We start from the raw sequence: 25,598 nt of genomic DNA on the forward strand, positions 1-25,598 counted from the left end.
CCCGAGTCGACTGGCACGGGCCAGCGGTGGGTTTTAATTTGCTGTGTGGACATACCCCAAGAGTACTGTAAGACCGTTTACCTGCGTGCCCCAATTCCAGTTCTGCACTTCGCCTTGGAGCAGATGCATTCGAGTGAATTCAGAATGGGTTGTTTAAACAAAAGTAGTATTACTAGCTGGGTCACTAGTGTTGACTTTTCTTTTTGAACCAGTGCTTTTAAGGTTTTACTACGTTCATGAATTCTCCTGGGGTCAAGGGTCAAGTGGAAGATGGAAGCCAGAAAACACCAACCATGAAATATCTGGGTTAATTTTTTCACCCACTCAACGGAAGAGAAGCTTTTAAAGGCTTTCTGAGTGGAAAGGTCAGCCACTGCTGTACTGCGCCACGGTTTGCAAGGTTGTTTTTACTGAAATGAGTCAGAAGATAAAAATTGGTGTGTTCAGTTGTCTGCTGTCCCTCCCTCACTTATTACTGACTCCCTGGCCTGCTGCTATCAGAGGCTGATGTGCTTCAAAGTGAGCATGAAGTGATCTGTACACCTGTAGTAAACTGAGATTTATAATCAATACTTGCTCTATTGTACCAGCTTGTGCCCTCCCATTGTAAGATCTCTGCAGTAGGGACTGGGTTGCTTGCTCAGCACAGCTCACCTAACTCTACCCATGGTGCTAAAAGTAGTCTGAACTCTATACTTGACAACATTCCCTTTTGGCCCCCCAAATCCCTATCTCTCAAGGAGAGTTTGTCAGCTGTTGAAGCAAATGGGGAATGAAACACACTTTACAAGGACACAGAGGAGAACGGCCTCTGGACAGCAAGAGTAGCTCACTGTCAAGGCATGGAGGAGGAAGAATGTTCTCTGTTGGTAATTCATTTTCCAGGAAAGCTCAGATCAAATAGAACAGTTGGTTTCCAAAAAGGTTCTGATTTTATCCAATTTGTTCACTGAATCACAAGAGAATAAATGACTTTTTTAAAAGGTCACTGAGCAAATCAGTTGCTTTTGGTGGAATTTGAACTGGGAGCCCCTTGGGTGCAAATCCTTTGCTTTACACATTATATCACAATAGTGTACATGGAAATTAACACTTTAATCCTCTCCTGAAACCTAAAATGTCACTTCTGCACTGTCCCAAACATTCAGACAATAAGCCACCTGTGCACACAAGCTGCTGACCAACTTTACTGAATCCATGGATTTACTAGAGGCCCTGTTGTGTGAACAATTTTTGTGTGACATTTGTAATTCTGACATGGCTACTGATATTGTCAGGGTCTCCGGTTGCTTGTGCACTTATATTTCTGCATAAAATGTCTGGGGCACAAAATGTAAGACATTACCTGGGGTGTTCCTAATCTTTCAATCAGAGGAACAAGATGGAGTGGAGCATATTTTGATTCTAGTCTTTTCATTTTAGCATCAAGTCTTTCACCCTCTGAAAGAAAAAAAACCCCACATTATCCTTTAAAGTTAGGTGACTTCACTTTATAAACAATGAAAATTGCGGTACAGAAATTCATGTTTTTATTACAGTTTATTTTTGTCACAGTAGGAGTTGTGTGTGTAAATTATTCCTTTGGCAGGTAATTTCATTCAAAATGGCTTGCTTTTTCTTCAGTATGCAGTTTATTTGATGCACAGTATCCATTGACAGGTTTATTCCTTTAACAATGTTACATTATACATTAAAGTATAAAGAAACTAACTATACAGGCAAAAACTAACAGTGAAACTCATTTTGTTATTAACTAGTTTCTGCCCTCAAAATAAGGCTCTTATGCTGTCTCTAACATACTTTGACTCCCATGCATACTAAGCCAATTAATATTATCCTTATCACATGCAAAATACTTGCCTCCAGAGGATGGAGTTATAGTGAAAGTGTTTTATGTAGGGAAAGGTTAAAAAAAACAACCCCAAAACCCCCAAACACTCACCACTGGTGAGTAGGAAATGTTCTCTGGTGAGTGGGTGAATAAAATTTGCAATGATCTGGTTAGTCTGATGGCTGTCTACAGGGATCTGAGTAACTGCAATAAATCTGATAAGGCTCTTTCACTTTGTTATTTATGTCAATCCTATGAGCAGAGGCACAGATAGATCTGCTGCTGCTGGTAGTGGGGCAGAAGTAGGAAAAGAGTAAGCCCCCCCCCCCCAAATGGTAGAAGGATAAAATGGGGGAACAGAAGAAGCTCACCTTCCAGCAGTCAGGAAGGGGAAAAGAGAAGACAGACTGGAAGGAACAAATCCTGCAAGGTACTTCAGCAAAGCATTTAAGCACGTGAAAAGTCTGTGGCAACCATGCATGTGGTTGTGCTTTGCTGGATCAGAGAGACAGTACTCAGCACCTTGCAGGATCCAGCCCTAAACCTCCCCATCCCCAAGTTTATTTTGCACACCTACAAGCCAAGGCTGATATGAAGATGGGACCTCATAGCAAGTCCAGCATTCTCCAACCTCATCACCAAGTGGGGATGAGGCAGCGGTGGGCATATCACCAGTGTGCTGCACAGAGCGTTCTTGATCACCCCACCCCAGGGAGCCCTGGTTAATAGGCATAGGCCTCTTGCTATTCTGTGTACTGTACAATTTTCAGGCTTGCAGATACTCAGGAATTTGCTGTCGTTGCAAATGAATAGCGCTTGTGTTAGAAAGTTTCAGAATGATGAATTCACCAACAAGGAAGCAACATCGGGGGTAATACTGCTGGAGAACAAATGCTCGTCCAGCCCATACCTTTGACATGAACCCTTGGCAATATATTCTGGAACGGTGCAGCATGCAACAGGTCACACACTTCCTCTAGCGACTAGAACAAAAAGGAACAAGAAGCATTTAGGAGTCAAAAAACAGCAGCATGTCAAGGGCACCAAAATCTGCTTCTAAAACCATGCGGACATTCTCTAACAAATAGTGGCTGACACCAGAGGGCACCAAGTACCTACAGTTAGAACAAACACATGGTGCTTTTGGCTCCCTTTTCACAGAAGTACTTAGCAGCAATTTGGCTTCTGCGGGTTACCCTGGATTCGCAAAGAGTTACAGCAACTCTACTCCCACCCAGAGTTGGCAGTTCTTAAAGGACAGAGGCTATTTATTGAAAAGACGAATGCAGAATGAGGAAGTTCTGTGTTAAAGTGGCAGACAGATCCTGTGTAGACACACACAAATGTGAACAAAGCAGCGAGTCATGCTTTTATTTTTACCAACACTGTTCCCATAACCCATGATCACCCAGAAACATGTCTCCCAGAAAGAAAGTCTCAGATGCAGGAGACTAATGGCAAGGGAGAGGGGGGTCCCAGCATGGAACATTTCAAATCTTTAAAATATAAGGAATAAAAAAAATAAAATTGTTTCACAAATATTAAAAAATATCCATGAAGTTGGATGCGTTTGCTTCTGGAAATCCCTGTATGTTCTCAGTGTATAAAACAGCCAAGAGCAGAAGCTGAGATAAGAGCTAGACTCATCTGAGGCCTCTTCAGAACAAAATTTGAGAAACAGTATGTTTTCATTTTTATATTTCATTGACATTAATGGTTTTAACAACCCCCAGAGAGGAGAGACGACTTCATGTTCCATGACTTATTTCAGTCAAACACAAGGATCTGGCCCTTTTCCAAGGAAATTAAATAATTTACCCACAATGAGTGAAATTCTCTAACAGTCCATCTAATTAGATGCTAGTAGTAGTAGTAGTAGTAGTAGTACATTTACATTGTGGTAGCACCCAAAGGCCTAATTGGGACTGGAGCCCCATGGTACTACTGGGCCCTGTACACACATAGATAGGAGGCAATCCCGATCAGAGGTCTTACAATCTGAGAAAGACACAAGCAGATGAAGGGTAGGGCTCCGGGACACTAGAGGGTGTCACACACACAGTTGTTGCTTCTGTAGGTCAAGTACATTGCACAAACCAGGGGTGCCTTGGATCTCTCCTTGCCCTCCTTCCCTCACAAAAACCTATAAGCAAATACATTCGATGAAGAACTGGCACAGCTTTGTTAGTGACAGGTTTTTGTGTTTTTAATGGGTGGAGAAGAATGGCAATAGTGGGGAAATTAGAGTAATGGAGCAGGAAAAAGAAGGAGGAGAGGGACAGTCATAACATCCTTGCCTGCTGATGGGCAGACAATAACATAGTCATCATGGCAAAGGTTAGCCTAAGGAGGGCTGTATGGATAGCGTCAGGGAGCTGTTCCTCCATGCATAAAGGGCAATGTGGGTAGCATGAAGGTGCTTATGGGGAAGGTTGACTGGTGGGTGGTAAAGGCTGGGAATGCTGCCAGAGAAATGGAGGGGGGTGGTCAATCAGCTCGGTAGGATGAGGCTACGTTGCAAAGGTAGACAAGAAGTTTATGTGAGTTGGAGAGGAGAAAAAGGAGCCAGAGGAGAGATTCAAGAGACAGGTGCTGTGGTCAGAACAAAGAGCCAGGAAGATCTTAGCAGTAGCATGTTAAATGGACTATCTGAATGTTGCAGTAGTCAAGGCCAAATGAGTCTAAAAAGAGTCTTAAGACACGCTTTGGCTTTTGGAATTAGCGGGAACAGAACCCCTTTCCTCTCAAGTGAAAGGGAACCTCCTTCACAGCTCCCACCTAAGGAGGGATTGGACTTCTTACGCCAACAGGAGCTCATGAGAAGGGTCACTGAAGAGGGACGGGGAGGGGGGATGGAAAGATGGGGTGGTCAGGAACTGGATCGTGTAACCCAGTTCTATTGTGCTGAAAACCCAGCAGTCTTAGGTGATCTGGGTCCAGGTATCCAGGAAATAAGAAAGGTGGTTGGAAAATGGGGGTAGCTGGATCTAGTGCAGGGGGGATTGCGATATTGACCTTGAGTGTCTCGTCAAAATGAGTGCTTTGATGACTCGGGGTGCCTGGGAGCCGACTGTGTAGGGCCCGTCGAGGAAGATTGCGGAGGGGACCTGCAATCTTTTTCCACTGTTCTCAGCACCCAGTGGTCTGATTTGATGAGGGACCACGCCAGGCTGAAATAGGAGAGTCGTCTGAAAACAAGGGGGGTGGGGGGAAGGGCAGGATCTGGTATGGGAACTGATATAACACCCTCAAGTGCCCATTCAAAAAAATTCTGCTTGGGGACTCCTGGATATTTGCGTGAGCCCGATAATGAGGCTGAGGTGGAAGATGGCAGTTGCATGTGCTCATAACCTCTGCCCATTTCTTAAACAGGTCTCGGCGAGGCAGCAGAGCCAAGAAGCAGACCAGGTGCAGAGGTCTTAAGTGCTTTACCTAAGATGCTGGGGCATAGAAGCCCAGGGACCTGACGGTGGCTCTAGAATCTTTCAGTCCATGGAAATTTGCATCCGTCTGCAATTTCCCTCAAACGGAAGGTTCTGAATGGACTGCTGAACCTGCATGACCACTACTGATGCCTTTGTTCTAGCAGCCATGTCAGCTGCATCTTCCCTTTCTCCACCAGAGCGGAGAATTCCTGTTTGGACTCCTGCGGCAGCGAGTCCTTGAATTTTGACATGAAGTCCCAGATGTTATAGTTGTACCGCCCAAGTAAGGCCTTTCTGGTTGGAGATGTGGAGCTGTAACCCACCAGTAGCATAAATCTTTTTACCAAACAGGTCCAGCTTCTTTGAGTCCTTCAGTTGGTTTGTTTTTTTGGGGGGGAGAGGGGGGAAGGTGTCACACCTTGCAGCCCTTTCCTTTCTCTTTCATTGGCCGCTGCAACCACAAGGGACCCAGGAAGGGGGTGAGAATATAAGTATTCATACTACTTGACGGGAACATAGTACTTTTCTTTACTCTTTTTAAGTGGGGGAGCAGAGAGGATGGGGTCTGGCACAGAGACCTGACTGGACCCATAATGGCCTCGAGGGGTAGGGCCACCTTTGACGGGGCCGCTGCGGCCAAGATGTTGATCAGGCTGTGTGAGGACTCTTTAAACACCTCCACTTCCAGCCCTAGCTTAGAAGCCACCCTTTCCAATAGCTCCTGGTAAGCTCTAAAATCATCCTGCAATGCCGAGCCGCTTGGCCCCAACACAGCTTTGTCTGGGGAGGAGGAGGCCTGCACTGGCAGCGGGCCTTCTTCCTCTTCTTCTGCACAGACCACATCATGCAGCCCCAAGTCTTGAGTATTGGTACGAGGCTTGGTACTGGAGCCCGGGTCGGGTGCCAGATGGTGGGGCAGAGGGGCCCTTCTCTCAGACACCACCGAGTACAAACGACTGGAAGGCAGTCCTGATACCGGGGAAAATCCAACAGATTCCAGAAAAAGGCCACTGCCCACTGGGCCAGGCACCTGGAGGAGCACCCACACTGGGATCCGATGGACCGTAGGTCATGTACTGGTATTGGCACCTTGGTTGGGTGCAGGACTCCACCTCTGAGGACAAGTTGGCTTGAGGGGACCATGGAGGGATGGTACCCCTCGCTTCCGTGAGCCAGTGCCGAGGGTCCGGGGAACGGTGCTGGAGCAGGGAAGTATTTGCTAACGTCAGCAGGTCGGTTTCCCTCTGGTCGGTACCAGTGCTGGATAGGAGCTCGGGGCAACATGCTTCCTTCTGCTTGATGACCTCGCCGGTGCCAGAACTTGCCCCGCCAGTGTCAGCGGAACCAGGAGAGCCATCAGGTCCCTGACTACTGCAAATGTCTCTGGGGCGGATGGCACCACAATCCCGCTGGCGCCACAATGTTCACCCGGTGTCGGAGGATGGTGCTTCACTGGACTCAATGGCATTTGTGAGCAGAGTGGAGTCAACAGTGCTGCTTGTGGGCATAGAGGAGTGGCCGCTGGAAGAGCACTTCATACTAATGCTGAGGTACTCAGTGCAGAGTCCGATTGGCTTGGCTCCGACTCTGGTCTGAGTGCAGCTTCCATCAGGATGGACCTTAGCTTAGCCTCCCTGTCCTTTTTCGTATGAGGCTTGAACTGGCAGCAGGTCTCTCATACGTGAGTCTCCCCGAGACACTTCAGACACCTGAAGTGCGGGTTGTCCACTGTCATGGGTGTGCCACAGGAGGCGCAGGGTTTGAAGCCCAGATACCGGGGCATGCCCGGCCCCAAGGGCAGAGGATGTCCTTCTAAACACGTGGGGATCCAAGTATATAACACTCCTACTAATAGAGATAAACTGAAGGTAACTAAACTTGTGAAAGGACGGAATAACAGAACCACCGACGAATGCCTTGCCAAGGCAAGAGAAGTTGTTCCAGTGATCATCACAGGTGGTAAGAAGAAACTGAGAGGGCACAGGGCCGGCCAGGCCCCTTATTACTGGCGCACGAGCGTGTGGCACCAGAGGGCGCTAGAGCCGGCCTGACGGATACCATTGAGGGGAAAATCTGTGGCGACTGTGCATGCAGCATGCGCGCACCTAACGTGGCATGGACATGAGCAAGCATTCAAAGAAGAACAAGGTCTTATAATGGAAAATGTCAGACAAATTTAACTATAGGCGTCGCCACCTGTGCCACCTATAACATTTTCCCCCTTTATACTGCCTTGTATCCACCTGAGGGTCACAAAGCAGCACATAATTTAACCTCACAACATCCCTGTGTATCCTTATTTTACAGACAGGGAAAACTGAAGCAAAAAGATAGAGAGCGACTTGGTCACACAGCAAGTCTTTGGCCCTGATCGCCTTCGCCCCCACACCGTACATCCCATTGTACATTATCTAAGAACATAAGAAGGCCATACTGGGTCAAACCACTGGTCCATCCAGCCCAGTATCCGGTCTTCCGAGTCTGGCCAATGCCAGGTGGTTTAGAGGGAATGAACATAACAGGCAATCAACAAGTGATCCATTCCCTGTCGCCCATTGCCAGCTTCTGGCAAACAGAGGCTAGGGACACTCAGAGCATGGGGTTGCATCCGTGCCCATCCTAGTAATAGCCATTGATGGACCTATCCTCCTTGAACTTATCTAGTTCTTTGTTGAATCCTGTTATATAGTTTTGGCCTTCACAACATCCTCTGGCAATTTAAAATATAAAAATAAAAAAATGTTTGAGTTGCCATTGCAGCCTTGGCAGATATACTGCCTGGCCCTCAGCTACTACTTAATAGTGATGTTGTGTTACATTGCGTACTTAAGAACATCTAGGAGCTCACTGATGAAGTCTGTTGTGCCAGTTCACTCTGTTCTTGAGTTAAATATAGAGCCACATAAATTCTTGATATGCTAACGTTTGTGTTTCTAAAGAGAAAAAAACAGCTCTCTCATTTTCTTTGTCATCTAGTCATTTGTTACACAAACTCTGAGTTTAAAAAACAAATGGAATATTCCATATGTGATCCCCCTTTCCCCTACCAATCTGTCCTGTCCACACAGGGCTATAGGAATTTAACAAAAACTCAAGAATTTTAAAACAGAAATAAGTAGGATGTATCCATTTCAGGGCATCAACAACCTGAAGACCACCTTATGTGCTACATTAGTTTCTATACATGAATCACGGAATACAAACCCAACACATTGTTATTCCTCTTTTTAGATACCTGAGAGGCACTCAGATTTTATGACAATAGGAGACCAGAAGTACCCACACAGAGAGAGAACTAACTACCACCTTCCTCCAAAAAACACTAAGCAAAAGCTGGAGCACAGGATAAGAAGATTACTACATGGTATAGAGAACAGTGTGTTGAAAATATTGCAACCACAGACAGCCAATTTAGTACATATGGGATTTGGAAGTTGCATCTGTTTTCACTGGTAAAATATTTTCAGACGCACTCTTCCATCAAATGGAGTTGCAAGAGGGCATGCATAAATTCATGGTTGGTGCAGTGCCATCTCACTGATATTCAATAACCTACATAGGAAGAGCAATGGCATTAACACCTGAGCTATGACTGACAGTATATGGAGAAACAAGGATTTAATTTTCTACTTTCCCTAAATGAGTTTATTTCAAAATGTCCACTAGAATTACAGATGTTAGAGATGGGAAAAATCTTTGAGGCCTAGTCCACTCCCACTGCTAATGCAGGACTGTGCACCACAGTAGGTTTTCTACATTTTTTTCCCAGTCAAGTGGTAAATGTCCCAAGGGACTACATACTCTCTTAGGCAGACTATGCCATGTTTCATGGCAAAAATGTTGCACTAGCTCTAACAACAAAACATGCAGCAAAGAGTTTTACCAAGTGTGTTCTTTTAGGCTCTTGGGTTTTTACAGACAATTTCAGTAGCTTGTGTGGTTAGTGCTAGCAGAAGATAATATAAACCATACAGTCATGATTCTATTTTAATTTTAAGTAGAGGGGCTTATATTGTGTAGACCAAGAGAGGGTACTCCTTGTCTGTGAGCCAAAGCTCTCTTCTGATTATTTCACACTTTTATTCTAGGACTGATTTTCCCTACCTTCTCTGTGTCCATCTGCTACCACTGTGGCAATTTACCTTTCCTTGTGAAGATAAGGTGCACCGACCCACACCAGCTTTCAGGATGCACAGACCCACCCCAACCACCCATAAACTGGACTGCGAGGGGAGCTGAGAAAGAAGTGGAGCTGGCAAGGTTCTCCTTAGCATTCAACCACGTCCATACATTGGTACCAAGTCTGAGCTTTGCAAGGCTGTAAGAGAGAACTCACCAATGTTTCTGCACCCAAAAGATATTTTTTCTTAAGGGAGATTGTTTTACAATTGAAGAAAACTTTCCGAAGTCATGTCTGTAGTTTTAGCTTAAGGCATCAATGACAGCGATTTTTGAAGAATGTTTTTGGATACACACGGTGTTAAAGTAACTTCCTAAGCACCTACCAGACTCTGCTCGATGAGTAGACAGAAGAGCACAGCATTTCCCACTTCCCGCAAATTCTGGAAACACACAGTCTTCAGTTCTGCATATTCGACAATGTCCTTCAGCTGATGGTGGAAAAATTCCAGGATACCTGATGTGTGTGTATGCATATATATATATTTATTTAAAAGAAAAGAAAAAAAGGTGAAAACCTTTGAGGAGTCAAGGCTAATTATTTCAATAGTTATCATATACACATCTATTAACTTACTGAAATCAGCTGATAAAAAAATCTAGTTAAGTGGATAAAATCATACGGAACAGAAATAGTTTCCCCTTTACCAAAACAGCAGATAGTGGGGTGAGACGGGGAGTGGAACAAGAAGGAAAAGTTGATGTAGATATCAAGTCCCGCACTGGCTCACTGAGGATGAATATAATTGTAGAGCTTTGTACAACTTTTTTTCTAGTAGCATCTTTCATGCAAGGAATGCAAGCCATGTCTACAGAAGGCGGGGGCAGGGGGTGGGATAACACATGGAACTGTATCCGGGAAGGCAGAGACCCTGAAAAGGATTTGGGATCATAGTGGCAACTGAAGATGAGCTCCCAGTGCAATGCACCTTATATCTAATTTGAATCTGTCTGATTTTAACTTCCAGCTATTGGTTCTTGTGATGCCTTTTCCCACTAGGTTAAAGAGCCCTTTAGTACTTGGTATTTTCTCCCTACCAAGGTACTTACACACCATTATCAAGTTACTTTGATAGTCTTTTGATAAGGTTTATATTTTGTATAACAAAATAAAATAAAATACTGGGTATTATATATCCACACCAAGTAATAGAGCTCCTTGCAGCCACTCTGAAAAAAAAAAAAATCTGCTTCCTTTGCATAGCCCCAGTCTCCATAAAGGATACGCTGTGAAAGGAGTATGTGTTATAACAAGGCCTTCCTTTATAAACAAACGTTTAGGTGGGTCCCATTTCACATGCTGCTATCTTTCACCTGCACTTGAAATTATGGCTTAAGAGCTGCATATTACCTATTTTGGTTTATTCCAATAAACAACCTACAAGAAGCAAATGAGACACTAAAAAGGTTTTGTTGAAAATATTTCTAGTGTTCAGTTTTACATGATACCTAATAATAAATCCCTGAAAGCTTATTATGTTGTTTTGCCAAACAGTGAGCTTGTTTTAATCCATGCTCTGGATCTACAATTTAGAGTGACCACATGTCCCCAAGCACCAGGAATGTCCTGCTTTTCAGGGCCTGGCCCAGTTGGTTTTACAAAAAGGGTTTTGTCCCAGATTTTTCTTTTTATAAATTCCTGCGACCTGAGACAGTGAAACTGTCAGCAGAACGGCTGAGGGAAAAGGACTACCTCCAACTCCCCTGTCACACACTGCCACTCTGCTCTCTCATCACAGTCCCTGCCATGGGACTTCGCAGAGAAGTACCACACACACACACACCTGAGGCAGCCCTCCCCAGCCCTGAATCAGACTCACCCTGCGTCTGGCAAGGTGGAGGAATTCAAATCCTTGATTGATTCAAATTAGAGTGAGGCTTTGTAAAATTAATTGTAATATTTATGCTACTACAATTTTAGATTAAAGCTCTTTATAAAATAAGTTATAAATGCCAGAATGAGCATGGGATGAGGGTGGTTATTAAATGACACTACCAGTATTCCCCATATGCAATCACCACCTTACCCAGAGGGTGAACAAATTCCCCCTACAGGTCTAACTTTATAAGTCAGATGCTATGGAACCCTAAACAACAACTGTACAAACAGCAGTATCTGCTTGAGATCAGAGCAGAAAATATCTTCAAGTTTTGGCTAGTGCTTCGGCTACTGCTTCAGTGACACCAACCTTTATCTATATCTGACCACATCATAAGAAGTACATATGTCACTTTTGGAAAAGATTAAGCAATTAATATACAACAAAAAAGGAGGAAACCTTTCTAGGAGCCTTTAAAAAGAACTAAAATCACCAAAGAGTCCTGGCAGCGATAGTCTTATTTCTTTGTCTGCAGCATTCCTTCTTCCCACTAATTTGTGAACATAAATGCAATAGGCGAATTTGTAAGTTATTGAATCATCTGAATATATACAATATCCCCAAGATAAATACATTTAGGTTTTTTTCCAGGCTAACAGTAATTTTAATTAAATCCCTTCATTTGTACAAGGCTGGGGAGGATAGGTGTAACTAGGAAGTATTTAATGTTATTCATACATATAACCTCTGCAGCTGTCTTACATCACTCTCATCAGAAACAAAGGTTGTTTGATATAAAATGTATTTCGTAAATGCAGAGGATTAACAAAGGATTAGGCCCCATCTCTGCTTCCTAAATCCTATCTCAAAAGAGCTCACATGGCAGATGTCACATTTCAGTGATGTGGTCTGGCTTTCTAAATTAATTAGCACACAGATTAAGTCGACATAGGCAATTTAAAATGGGTTGGATTTCTCCATTTAAGGTTACCTTTCCTTTTCTATAAAACTATCCTGCTTCATGGCTAAAAGCTCTTGTCAACCATGTCCCAAAGGTCTAAAAGAACACAAAATTTGCTACCTATAGTATGTTTAAAGTATAGACTAATGACATTTGTTCTTTCAAAGAACTGAGCTGGGCTCTATGATTTTCTGCACAGTGCCTGTTGGGTTTTTATTATTAAATGAAATCTCTGCTACTGTTCATTATAAAAATGCCTCCTAACAAGCAGTGTGCTACGGCATAACCTTTAATTTTACATTCTCTCATAGAACTTTTAATACAAACTCTGGCCCTGACCATGCAAAGAAATACACACACACTTAACTTTATGTGCTTTGTGTCCCACTGACTTCAGTTGGATTATGCTCTGCACACATGTATTTGTTTTTGAATGATCAGGGCCTGCATGCATTACACACATTGCTTACTGTATTCACTGAACAAAAATTATGTTATTCTGTTTTTCATATTTAGCAGATTAGTTATTGTCTAGCCAAGGCCATTTTGTTTTCATCTGATGAAAATGCTTTTTCAATTTCTGCCTTGTTTTCTGACAATTAACTAGAATATTCCCCCCCCACATCCAGTACATATAGAGATTTGAAGGCCATCTCCAAGGCAATCAGCTTTCAAATGACCTCAGTGAAATTCTTTCATTTTCCTTTCTGCAATGAAATCTCAAATTCAGAATACTAAACGCTTGAAAGTAAAGCTTCATTTTGGTAAGTAAACTACTATCAGACCTTTCAAAGGGGCCTTCCCTTCGTTCTCCCTACCTCCTCAATAGTCCCTGCCTTCTCCTGCCTACCTCTGACATACATCCCCTCCCCAATACACTCCTGTGAGCCCTGCCTCCCTCCAAATTCCCTCCCCAAAGGAGAGTCTTCAGAGTAACCTACAACATACTTCCTTCCAGTCTCATCCCAGCAGGCTTCCCGTGAGCCTCCTCCCCCCATCCACCTCCCCACAGATGAGCTCCTGTTCCCATAGCCCCCAGTTTGTTAAAAAAGCCCAAAGAATCAGTTGCTGTCAAAGCCCTTCTGCTGTGTCTTGGAACTCCAGTTTTTGTGCACTCAGAAGAGGCAACTCCCCAAATTGCTGTGGGAGAGATTTCACCTGGGGTGAAACAGTCCCAAATATTTTAAAGGATAGAAAAAACAGTTTCAGTGTGGTTCAGGGATTCTTTTGGGTCATACTTTGTCCTAAGCCAGGTTTTGCCCCCCTGACTCTATTTTCATATGTATTTTCAAATTTAGTCACAAAATTTGACATACACCTTTAAAAAAAAGTTTACTCCAATGCAATCTTCAGGTGGTAATTTAATTTATTTAATAATAATTTTTAAAAAGTCTATCCCCTCTCTGAGTTTATATTTTGGAAGGATCCGTCTTTACCACTCCCCCGCTCCCTTTTTAAATCTTTCCCTCTGCAGGTTTTTCAGCAGTAGCACAAATCTAACCTTATCACTGCAGCAGCGCTGACATAAGCACGTTTTTTCTGATTCCCAAGAACATTTTAGTATGGCTAGATGATCAAAAACAACTGTAGTCATATTCAAACACTACAAGAAATTAGTAATAGAAAAGAAAAAGATAAATATGGGACAATTATATTTCTAAGATGACTTAAACGGATAAATAAAATATGCTTAAATATATAGGACAGTGTTCCTTTAAGAACTTGAGAGCTACTGCAATGTCGCCCCCTCACCTCCAAAATCCTTTAGTTTAATGCAGTCATAAAAATATTTATCTAAAATACAGGATGAGTAAGTTGCACACCACTTAAAGACCGTTTCTATGGAAACAAAATCTTTGGCAAGGAGGCCTCTTGAACTCAGCTGCCCGTATCTCCATCCTCTGTTCCTTTTAGCATGGATAAAGAGTCATTAAAAATCCGCAAGGACAGACATGATTGGAATTGCTCAAGTCCTATATAATTAATGGCGTCCAATAAAACATTCCAAATGAAAACTCTGAGCTGTGTAATGTAATTAGGGGCTTACTAAGTGTACTTAGATAGAGAATGATGGCTATTCATATGTAGATGTGAACTGGGAAATAGATTCTGAATTGATAAATGTGCAGTACATTAAGCCAGCCCAGATCCTTATGCATTAAAGCTTTGGATCAGAGCAGTAGCTTTGGTCTTTGTGGCTAGGCAGCTGAGACAATGAGAGTGATGTGTGAATGAGTTTGTACCAGAGAACTAAAATAGCAGCTGAGTATCTTCAGTGATACCCATGCGTATTGCTAGTACAGTTACACATTTGTTTAAGGTACTTGTGCTGAGAGCTGTAGGAGGTGGAGGAATGGACAGTGCATAGAAGTTATGGCCTATACGCTTCCCTCCACTAACGTGAGCCGAGAGGAGCAAAACATGGAAGAAACTGGTGCGGGGAAGGGTGGGACAGAAGGGAGAGGACAGAGCAGTGACTGTACAGCACACATCCCTCCCCTCTCAGTCTGCCGGGTTAGGGCTGTGTAGGCCAGAGGGAGGAAGAAGCGACAGGGGCGGCTCTATGTTTTTGCCTCCCCAAGCACGGCAGGCAGGCGGCTTTCGGCGGCGTGCCTGCGGGCGGCCCGCTGGTCATGCGGATTCTGTGGCATGCCTGCGGGAGGTCCGCCGGTGCCGCGCCATCGGCATCCCCGCCACCGAATTGCTGCCAAAGCCACGGGACCGACGGACCTCCCGCAGGCACGCTGCCGAAAAGCCGCCTGCCTGCCGCCCTCACAGCAACCGGCAGGCCACCCCCCGCAGCTTGCCGCCCCAGGAACGCGCTTGCTGCGCTGGTGCCTGGAGCCGCCCCTGAGGCTGGAGAGTGATGGCTACTGTCTGCAACATTTTCTCCCCACAGACAATAACACTGGTTCCCCCATGTCACACTAAGCTTTCCCCTCCCCCCCCCACCCTCACAGCAGGGAGGGTTGGGGCAGCAGCCAACAGAGATCATGAAAATATAGTACGGTTCCAGAGGGATCAATGCTGCTATTGGGAAGAGGGTCACACGGGGAGTAATGTGAACGCCCTGAGTCTCCAAACAAGTTTTCTATTCAGTTTCTTATACCACACCCCTCACCTGTGGTTTCCGAGCACCATCCCGTAGTGCACTGAGGAACATGACTAGCATCTGCTATGTGAGGTTTCTCCTTCTCTCCCCCCAAAAGGGAAGATGACATGTTATTTTTTCTAAAAGTATTTTATGCTATGGTTTTTTTATTAGTGAAGACCAGGTTGAAGAAACGCAAATGGCACTTGGAAAGGAAAGTGCCAAGGTCTGAGAAAGTTTAGCTCCAAAAGAAGGCATCTCTGTCTCCTACACAAATGAGTTTTACCCTTCCTGAGTTTTATCCTTCCTGTAGAAAGAGTCCTCTGAGGAGTCCTAAGCAGATTTCTCCAAGGAGCCCAGGCAACTTCTTCCCTGCTGCTCATTCCTCAGGGCAGGAGGGACCCCATCCCCAAAAAGAATCTTCTGACGGAATCTCGCCAAGGTGAAATTCAGCTTCCTAATCCTTATTCAGGCTCTCCCCACGTAGGGGCCTACGTGGCTCTATGTATGGTAGCACCTGTTGCTTATTCCTAAATCCAGGCACAAAGGACATCTAAACACTTCAAATTTTTTATAATGGTTAATTGATATGACTCATCCATTTCTATGCTCCAGAGAGAAAAACAGGAAGGAACACTTAGCAAATCTTTGATTTGGTTCAGCCTTTGCAGTGAGAGTCAAATATGCTATGGGGAGCAAAATCAACCTCATTCCAGTTTAATAAACCTAAGTAACACGGGAAAAATAAAAGAATGCTCTAAAGGTGGGTGGCAAATATAAGGATTCATTTGTGTTGTTATAAGTTGTGGAAAAGGGGTGTTTGGGGGTAGGAAAGCCATTTCAAAATTGGAATCAACAGTATGACAAATACTAATTAGCAATTAATTCTCTTTTGTGGCATCCAGCTTCCAGAGTAGCTTCTTCTCCTCCAACTACTGTGACTCATTAAATGGCTAGGACGCCCCCAGCAAACCTGAAACGTAATTATTCTGCAGAACTATACCCCAGTTTGCACTGAGTACTCCTTCGAAGATTGTCTAATACACTGTATCTTATATCTGACAAGGACAAGAAATAAGCAGGAAACTTTTCCAGAGAACTGGGAACTAGATTACAGAGATTTAAACAGAACTGCTATCTGAAATTGCAAGGCAGGGAACCCTATGTAAGTATGAAAGAGAGCAATAGAAAATTTAGAAACAATTCCTATTCTGCCCCTACACTCATTGCCCAATGGCTATTTGAAAGCAAATAATTTACAATGAGATGTACATACATGAATTGTTTATAAAAATATACTGGAAGCCAGGAATTAATGTCCTCTTATTAATGCAATGGTGGTAACATCAAAGGTAAACCAACCTGGAGAGCCATATTCATGTCTAGGTAACCTACAGATTTTAGGCATCACTTCCATCAAGGTCTTCACATACTGAAGAATCGTGCCCTGCAACTAAGGGAAGACAGACATGCATTAACATATTATTGTTGGTGAACTAATAAAGACGACATTTATGCAGTTCATTCTACATATAAACTGAATATGCTCTAAAATCTTGTGTTTCTTAACTCTGAATGTTCTATAGTTCTTCCTATAATCTTTGTACTCTTAAAGAAACAGCTTTTTAAAAGAAATTATTGTAGTTGCATCTTCTTAAAAAAAAAAAAAAAAAAGAGCCTGTGAGGAAGTACAGCAGATCTAATGAACTCTTCATGGGACTAACAGTGTTACCATTTCACAAGTTTTTGACCCAAAAGCCCAAACTGTGAAGAGCAACTGAACTGGGTGACAGTTCAGAGCCCTGATCCTGCCAGTGATCCTCATCCTTCTGTACATAAATAACTTTATGCATGCAAGTAATCCCACTGACTTCAATATGACTTCTCGGGTATGTTAAATTACTCATGTGTGTGAAGGGTTGCAGGTTCGGGGTCTAAATGTCCAGGCTGTACAAATGTGTTAAAACTGAATTGGTCATAGGTATAAAAGACAAACATATCGCTTCCCCAACATATTTTTTTCCTTCACTGTATTACTAATTGTTGATTTAGAAGGGCTTCCATTAAAAAAAAAATGTTGCTGGTTTAAGGTTTCTATCATCAAATGATCAGAAGACTTCATATCTGAGCACGTTATAAACAAATGTGCATTATTTACATATTATTAACCACTCTCAGTGTGTGTTACTGTGGCAATAGCACAATAGCCAAGGCCAACAGAAAAATCTTATCTAGGAAACAAAGGCCCAAAACATATATAAAAAGTTACATTCATTTATTTATTAAGGTTGCAAATCAAGCACTTACGAGTTAGGAAATGCCAGAATTAAGGATGCCCCAGCAACATGAATTCAGGCCCCTCTTGTGCATAGGTACTGGGGTGCTGTCTTTAATTACATTATCACATACCATTCGGTACACAGCTCTCTCCTCCCATCCAACCCCATATCCCAGCCTGTCTCTTAATATCGCCTCTGGGATATCTTCTAATTTGGCCAAAACCAAACTTTCTCATCTTCCCTCCCAAAGCTTCTCCACTTACTCACTCTCCATTGCTGTCAACACCATCACCAATTTGGTGGTTGTTCTGGAGTTTCCCCTCCCTTTCCCTTGCCCAATACCTCCAAGGCCATAACCAAATCCCACTGCTTCTTCGTCCTCAACATCTCCAAGATCTATCCTTTCCATCCCCGTAGCCAAATCCCTCATTCAGGCTCTCAGCAAAAGGAAGGATGGTCCAGTGGTTACAGCACCAGCCTAGGACATGGGAGACTTGGGTACATTTCCCTGCTCCACCACAGAATTCCCCCGTGAGCTTCAGCAGTCACTTAGCCTCTCTGTGCTTCAGTTCCCCCACCTACAAAGTGGAGATAACAATGCTTCCCTACTTCACAGAGGGGTTTTGTGAGAATAAATATATTAAAGATTGTGAAATGCTTTGAGATATACATAGATGAAAAGCACTATATAGGAGTGTAGAAGTATTACATCCCAACTTTGTCCTCTGCCATCCAAACAAAATGCAGCCACTATCATCATCTTCCTTTTCTTACTAGATCATGTCACTCCCCTCGTCAAATCTTTCCATCTGCTAGCCCATCAAGTTTAAGCTTCTTGTCATCACTTTCAAAAGCCTATCCCACCCTACTCAGAGGTGCGGTGCCTGTGTGGTTAAGGCACTCACCTACAATCCTGAAAGTCATGGGCTTGAGTCTCACCCACTCTCACACAGAAAGGCCACCTCCAGTTCACCCAGCTGCAAAATGGGTAACTGATCCATCGGATTAGGACAGTGGTTTTCAAACTTTTTTTCTGGGGACACAGCTGAAGAAAATTGTTGATGCCTGTGACCCAACGGAGCTGGGGATGAGGGGCTCGGTGTGTGGGAGGGGCTCAGGGGTGAGGGCTGTGGGGTGGGGCCGGGAATGAGGGGTTCAGGGTGTGGGAGGGGGCTCTGGGCTGGGGCAGGGGTTGGGGTGCGGGAGGGGGGTCAGGGCTGTCAGCTGGAGGCTCTGGGCTGGGGCTGGGGATGAGGGATTTGGGGTGCAGGAAGGGGTTCCAGGTTTGGGGGGGCTCAGGGCTGGGGTAGGGGCTTGGGGCACAGGGTTGGGTCATGGACTTACCTCCGGCTGCTCCTGGTCAGCGGCGCAGCCGGGGTGCAGAGGCAGGCTTCCCACCTGTCCTGGCACTGCAGACCGCGCTGCACCCGAGAAGCGGCCAGAAGCAGGTCCGGCTCCTAGGCGGAGGCATGCAAACAGCTCCACGCAGCTCTCGCCCGCAGGCACCACCCCACAGCCGGTGCTCGGGGTGGGGGCAGCACGCAGAGCCCCATGGCCCCCCGCCTAAAAGCCGGACCTGCTGCTGGCTGCAGCACGTTGTCAGAACAGGTAGGCACTAGCCTGCCTTAGCTGGGCAGCACCGCTGATGGGACTTTTAACGTCCCGGTTGGCGGTGCTGACCAGAGCCGCTAGGGTCCCTGGGTGCTGAGCAAGGCGACCCAGTGCCTTACATGCCACGACTCAGTATTGGGTTGCGACTCAAACCTTGAAAAACACTGGATTAGGATAGTCAAAGGCAGTCAACATGATGCTGGCCACATCACCATTGGCTATGAAACTGACACGCCTTAACTGCATCAGCCCAATAAGCCAGTGGCTCAGGGGAACTTTGACCCTTCTTCTCCTGTGGTGAAAACTGGCATTGTCCCAAAACCCTCTGTTCCACCTGTTTCCAGTCTTGTGTGCCTGCTTGTGAACTTCTCACACATTCCCTCCATGCCTTCTTCCATGTGGTCCTACATTCTGGTGTGACCTGTCTGAGTTCAACCGCAGCAACCTGCTCCTCTTCACATTTAGGTCCCTCTTAGAGATCCATCACTAGCATGCTGCCTTCGATGAATAAAGTTGACTTGTCAAAAAACTGTTTCTTCCTTTGCCCTAACTTCTGTCTATCCTTCGACTGCCAGGTCCTCTAAGCAGGAGCCATCCCTGCTTAAATACCAGTAAGTGTCTCACATGTTGGGGAAATATTATAAACAAAATGTTGATTATGAGGACAGATTCTTAATAATACAGTTATCCACGTAAATATCACTAGACTGGTCAGACTTGACATTTATCTGTGGAGCAGAAAGGTTGAGAGAGATCAAGACTTTTTTTTTTTTTTTAAGTTTAAAAATCCCCCACACGTTCACAAACTTCTGTAAAAAAACAATGCCAGGATATTTGTTATTTAAAATGCCATTAAATTTCTACTTGGGTGGGCCCCCCCATCACGTCTACCGCACTCAAGCATCATGGGAAAAATTTTAGAACAAAAATCCTACTAAAGAATTAGTCAAATAAATGCAACCAAACTAAATAAGAGTTCTTCTCCTAAAAGCATTTCCTCCTTTCCCTTTGTTTGACATGCTACATCCATCACCTTGCTTGATTCCCACGACAGCTATAAAGTCATTGGGTTATTTTAGGTTGTAAGCTTGATGAGGCAGGAGGAGGAGACAGAAATACTTCTACGTGCCCAATAGCAGGCAATCCCCTCCCAGTTACACAAAGGGCCCTCTATAAAGATAAAAAAGAAGGTTGTGTGGATAACTTCTCTGACATATGGTCTGAACACTAGTCTAAACAAGCTTGATACTGTGCACTGCTAGATCAGTCTTAAAGACTAAACCTTCCTTGTTTTCTAATACTGTACTTGGTCAGCTGGCAATAACAATATTACCGAAAACCCTGAAAAAAGGGAAGGCAGAAAAAACTTTTCAGCTGCTGCTCAAATACGCAAAGAAATTTAGTAATCAGAACACAACTAATTTGGAGTGAATTTAGCTGGAACAGCTGTACTTCATTTTTCATACATGATTGTCCAGGCCCTACCAACACACTCTCTCCACATAGGACTATCTAAAAACTTTCCTCCTAAAGAAAGAAGTTGGGATATTTGAAGCAGTCTAGAGGATTTTAGAAACATACTTTCCATTGATTTCAATGGAAGATCTAGGGGATTTAGACACATACCTTCCATTGAAACTAATGCAAGATGGGTGTCTAAATTCCCTAGACTACATGGATAATCTCAACCAGAGTTATCTTTCCACAAGAATTTCTAATTTCCCAAAAACAAAATGTTACAGTATGCATACAGCTGACATTAAAGCAATTTTACTTCATCTTTTGAATCAAGGGCCTTATAACAGGAACTGTCTCTCATATTTCTGTATTATTTTAAAAATCACTTCAGATATTGAAGTGTTTGGGGGGGGGGTGGCTAATTTTTCACTTCAGTTTTAAAGAGCTGTATTTTTTCTCCCTGATTTTATCACCGATACTGAGGCACACTTCTGTAGCGGTAGTATAATTTTTTTTTTTAAACTGAACACTAATAACAAGTCTTAATATTTGAAGAAAACAGAAGTCCACTATATCATCATAAAACAAACCAATAAGCAAAAAAGGACAAAAATCTTTACAAATTATGAGGTAAAAATTATATGTGGCACACAATGAAGATTATTGCCTTGGTATTCTAAAAAAACCAACAACAAATAGGTCCACTGCAGAAAAATGAAATATGGATATCTCCACTGATGTTTTAGGAAGCTCCTTACTTCCAAAAGTTGTTACTTCTCCATCCCTACTGCCATTAGAGGGTGATCCCAGCTCAACCAGCAAGGCATGTCTAAAAAGCTATGTGGTAGGCCTCTTTCTGCAACCTGTCTTGTTTGAAATATCTAAAGAATTAACTTCAAAATTTACACCCAAATCTCTCTCACGTGACTGAAGCAGAGATATGTTAAATATCTATGTTTGTTTATTTGTATGCTAGCAGCAATAACCAACAGGAAGTCTAATCCATCTTCTTCTAAGAGCTATTCATGAACAATTATAGCAGTTTGGAAGTAACTTTAAAAGTGATTTTCTCCTATTGGGGAATTACTCTTTCGGAGGTACTCAGATGGCCCTAATCATCCTAGTACTGGAGTGCCACATAATCTTTAATATGTTTATCCCCAGAACACCTATGTGAGAAGGGAAGTGCTATTACCCTCCTTTTACAGATGGGAAATGGGCACAGAGAGGTGAAGTGACTTGCCCAAGTTCACACAGGAAGTCTAGCAGAACACGGACTGGGAACCCAGTCATCCCAAGTCCTATGCCTTCCTCTTTTTTATTCCTGGGGAATTCTGCGCCACTGCACATGTGCAAAATTCACGTGCCCCACAGATTTCTTTGCTTCCCCGCAGAAAAATGACTTTCTGATGGGGAAGCAAGGGGAAGCTGCAAGAGCAGTAATGCAGCCCTCCCCAGCAGCATGGGTGAGTCATTACGGGCACGGGCACCCAGGGCAGCTGGCGGAGAGGTAAATCAGCTGCTATCCTGGCTGGGCTGGGGAGGACGGGTCTTCCTCTTCCCCTGCAAGGAGTGGCTGGGGCTGGGTCAGACCCAACCCCAGAAACCTCCCCTAGCTGCCGGAAGCTCCGCATCTCCCACCTGCGTCTTGTCCCCATTGGTCCTCCGCCGCAGGGGGGGAGTCACTGTATGGGGAACTTCTCACCCGTCCACCCAACCCCTGTATATCCAAACCTACCCTTACCCTGACTCCTTGCTGAGCCTCACCCACCCCCCTGCACCGAGCCCCCCACACCTGCTGAGTCTCATTCCTCTGCATCAGGAGCCTGCCTGCATCTGGACCCCCACCCAGACCACCTTCTGCTGAGCCCCCCCACTTGAACCCCCACCACAACAAGCCCCACCTCCCTGCACTTGGACCACCCTGTATCCAGATCCTCACACCACTGAGCCCCAACCAGCTGCACCCGGATCCCCACCTCACCAAGCCCCACTCCCGCAGTACCCAGACCCACCCACTAAGCCCCCACACACCCAGAAGCCCATCCCCCCATACCAAGACCCTCACTGCTGAGTCCCAACCATCTCCAGTAGGACCCCCCTGCAGGGTCCCATTTCCCCTGCATCTGGAACCATCAAACGACCCCCTGTGCATCCAGATCTCCCCCGCATCTGGACCCCCCACACTCAGACTGCCCCACACCTCACCCCACACCTGGATTCCCCCCGCACAAGGATCCTGCCAGGCTAAGCCTGCCTGCCCCACTCCTGGATCAGAGGCCAGAGCTGGGCGTGCATGCAAGACTCTGTCCCTCTTGCTTGCTATCTTCGTGTGCCTGGCGTGGAGGGTCAGGGCCCTGGGGTATTTTTGGGGCAGGCCCGGCCCTTGCACTGTGTCAGGGTCGGATGCAGCCTCATCTTCAAGTCCGTGTCCCGTGGGTGGGGTGGGGGTACTGCAGGGTGATCTCCCACCTCCATGCAGCCAGTAGCCTGGGCTCCCCACTGCGATAGTGGAGCCTACACATTTATTTATTGACAAATAAAATATGAAGAATTTTATGGAATTTTAAAATATTGTGCGCAGATTTTTTTTTTTTTTGGGCACAGAATTCCCTCAGGAGTATCTTTTTTTGAGGTCCTTAACTGTAATTAAAAGTTAACAGCAATTTTTAGTTTAGTAAACTAATGGGAAGCTCATGAAAGTCAGGGAAAAGTTAATAGTTTAGGCTTATGCTTCCATGGAGAACTTAGCTAATGCAGCTTCTTTAAAATGTTTCCATTTCTTCCTCACACATTTTATAGTTGTCTGAACACATTTAATAGGCTAAATGCATCATACTTATATTTAGATGTACTTTCCACTGCACATAAAACATTTCACCTCCATTAGAAGCAATCTGGGAGAGAAAGGAAGAGAGAGAGAAAGTTTGTTAACATACCAGGCTTTTGACCACCTTCAGTAATTCCTCCATTACCACAGCAATGCCCTGGTACCCAAGGAGCCTGCAAATGACTTTAAAGTGAGGGGGACCAACAAAGTTCCTGTAGTTGCTATAAATGCTGGAATATGTCAAATTCAAAGCCTGATGGGAGAAAAAAAAAGTATTAACAAAAATAACTCAATTCACCGCACTTTCATAGCAATCTCTCATTGGATACAATGTACATTACTTTTTGTGCAATATTTTTAAGTAGGGCTGTCAATTAATCACAGTTAACTCATGCGATTAACGCAAAACAAATAAACTAGACTAAAAAAATAGTCATGATTAATCAGTTTTAATCGCACAGTTAAACAATAACAGAATACCAATGTATATTTATTATAAATATTTTTGAATGTTTTTCTATATTTTCAAATATAATGATTTCAATTACAATAAAGAATACAAAGTGTACAGTGCTCATTTTATATTATTATTACCAATATTTGCACTGTAAAAAAGATAAACAAAAGAAATAGTATTTTTCAATTCACCTCAGACAAGTACTGAAGTGCAATCTCCAAATGTAGAATTATTTTGTTTTACATAACTGCACTCAAAAACAAAACAATGTAAAACGTTAGAGCCTACAAGTCTACTCAGTCCTACTTCTTGTTCAGTCAATCGCTAAGGCAAACAAGTTTGTTTACATTTACGGGAGATAATGCTGCCTGCTTCTTATTTACAATGTCCCCTGAAAGTGAGTGTTTGCATGGCACTGTTGTAGCTAGGGTGACCAGACAGCAAATGTGAAAAATCGCGACGGGGGTAGGGGGTAATAGGAGCCTACATAAGAAAAAGACCCAAAAATCGGGAGTGTCCCTATAAAATTGGGACATCTGATCACCCTAGTTGTAGCCGGGGTTGCAAGGTATTTACATGCCAGATATGCTAAACATTCATATGCCCCATCATGCTTCAACCACCATTCAGAGGATGTGCGTCCATGCTGAATTTAAATTGGTAGTCTATTATTATTTGTGAGAGTAAAACTGCGATTAATCACAACTATTTTTTTTATCATTTGACAGTGCTATTTTTAAGCATATTAAATTATACAGGATTAAGACAGAAGTTTGCCTCTTTAGCTCCTATATACAAGATGAGTTGCAAAGCTTCCTTTTAAAACAGAAGACACGACTAACTAAAATGTTCCTTAATAAGCTGAATGTATTAAACGCTAATTGTTGATGACTGGACATCTTCCAGTTACTATTTATACTACCACAATAATTCCTCCTTCAATTTTATGACTGCACCATGTTAAAAGGGCACAAAAGTGGCCCAAGCCAATATCTCAGTGGTTCTCAACCAGGGGTACATGTAACCGTGGGGGTATGTAGAGATCTTCCAGGGGGTGCGTCAATTCATCTAGATATTTGCCCAGTTTTAAAACAGGCTACATAAAAAGCACTAGCAAAGACAGTACAAACTGAAATGTACACGGCTCTATATACTAAACACTGAAATGTAAGTACAATATTTATATTCCAATTTATTTATTTTATAATTATATGGTGAAAATGAGAACATAAGCAATTTTTCAGTACTAGTGTGGCTGTGACAGTTTTGTATTTTTATGTCTGATTTTGTAAGCAAGTAATTTTTAAGTGAGGTGAAACTTGGGGTAGACAAGACAAATCAGACATCTGAAAGGGACACAGTAGTCTGGAAAGGCTGAGAGATTACCAAACATAATTGGAGCATATCCTGGTATTGTAGTTTCACTTACAGAACATTTAGGGGGGAAAAAATCAATAGAATCTGTTACAGTTTCCATTTTATGGTGTCTCATGTAATGTTCTGAAGGCTCGAGTTAAGTAAAACCAGATTTCTAAACTTAGTGATCATTACAACTAATTGATAAAGGTTCTCATTTGAGCTCATAATATCTATAAATGGACAAAAACAATCTGATATTGTGACACAGACTGACAGAAATTCTTTTGTCAATTAATA

The 25,598-nt window shown here is 43.7% G+C and overlaps 1 protein-coding gene across 4 annotated transcripts in view; it reads right to left on the reverse strand.

Annotated features, from left to right (window-relative positions):
- LOC113406306 (cytoplasmic FMR1-interacting protein 1) overlaps nucleotides 1-25,598 on the reverse strand; it is a 122,715-nt gene that overhangs the window by 5,110 nt on the left and 92,007 nt on the right. For all 4 annotated transcript variants that reach the window (XM_026650427.1, XM_026650423.1, XM_026650435.1 and 1 more), the window contains 5 exons: nucleotides 23,595-23,738; nucleotides 16,670-16,760; nucleotides 9,762-9,892; nucleotides 2,742-2,814; nucleotides 1,346-1,440 (listed from right to left, as the gene is read on the reverse strand). In XM_026650427.1, coding sequence (XP_026506212.1) covers nucleotides 1,346-1,440; nucleotides 2,742-2,814; nucleotides 9,762-9,892; nucleotides 16,670-16,760; nucleotides 23,595-23,738 — 534 coding nt within the window. The remainder of the gene's footprint in view (nucleotides 1-1,345; nucleotides 1,441-2,741; nucleotides 2,815-9,761; nucleotides 9,893-16,669; nucleotides 16,761-23,594; nucleotides 23,739-25,598) is intronic.

The sequence above is a fragment of the Terrapene carolina genome, unplaced genomic scaffold (assembly GCF_002925995.2).
Source record: "Terrapene carolina triunguis isolate 2854851 unplaced genomic scaffold, T_m_triunguis-2.0 Scaffold25, whole genome shotgun sequence".
In the NCBI taxonomy this organism is placed as follows: domain Eukaryota; kingdom Metazoa; phylum Chordata; order Testudines; family Emydidae; genus Terrapene; species Terrapene triunguis.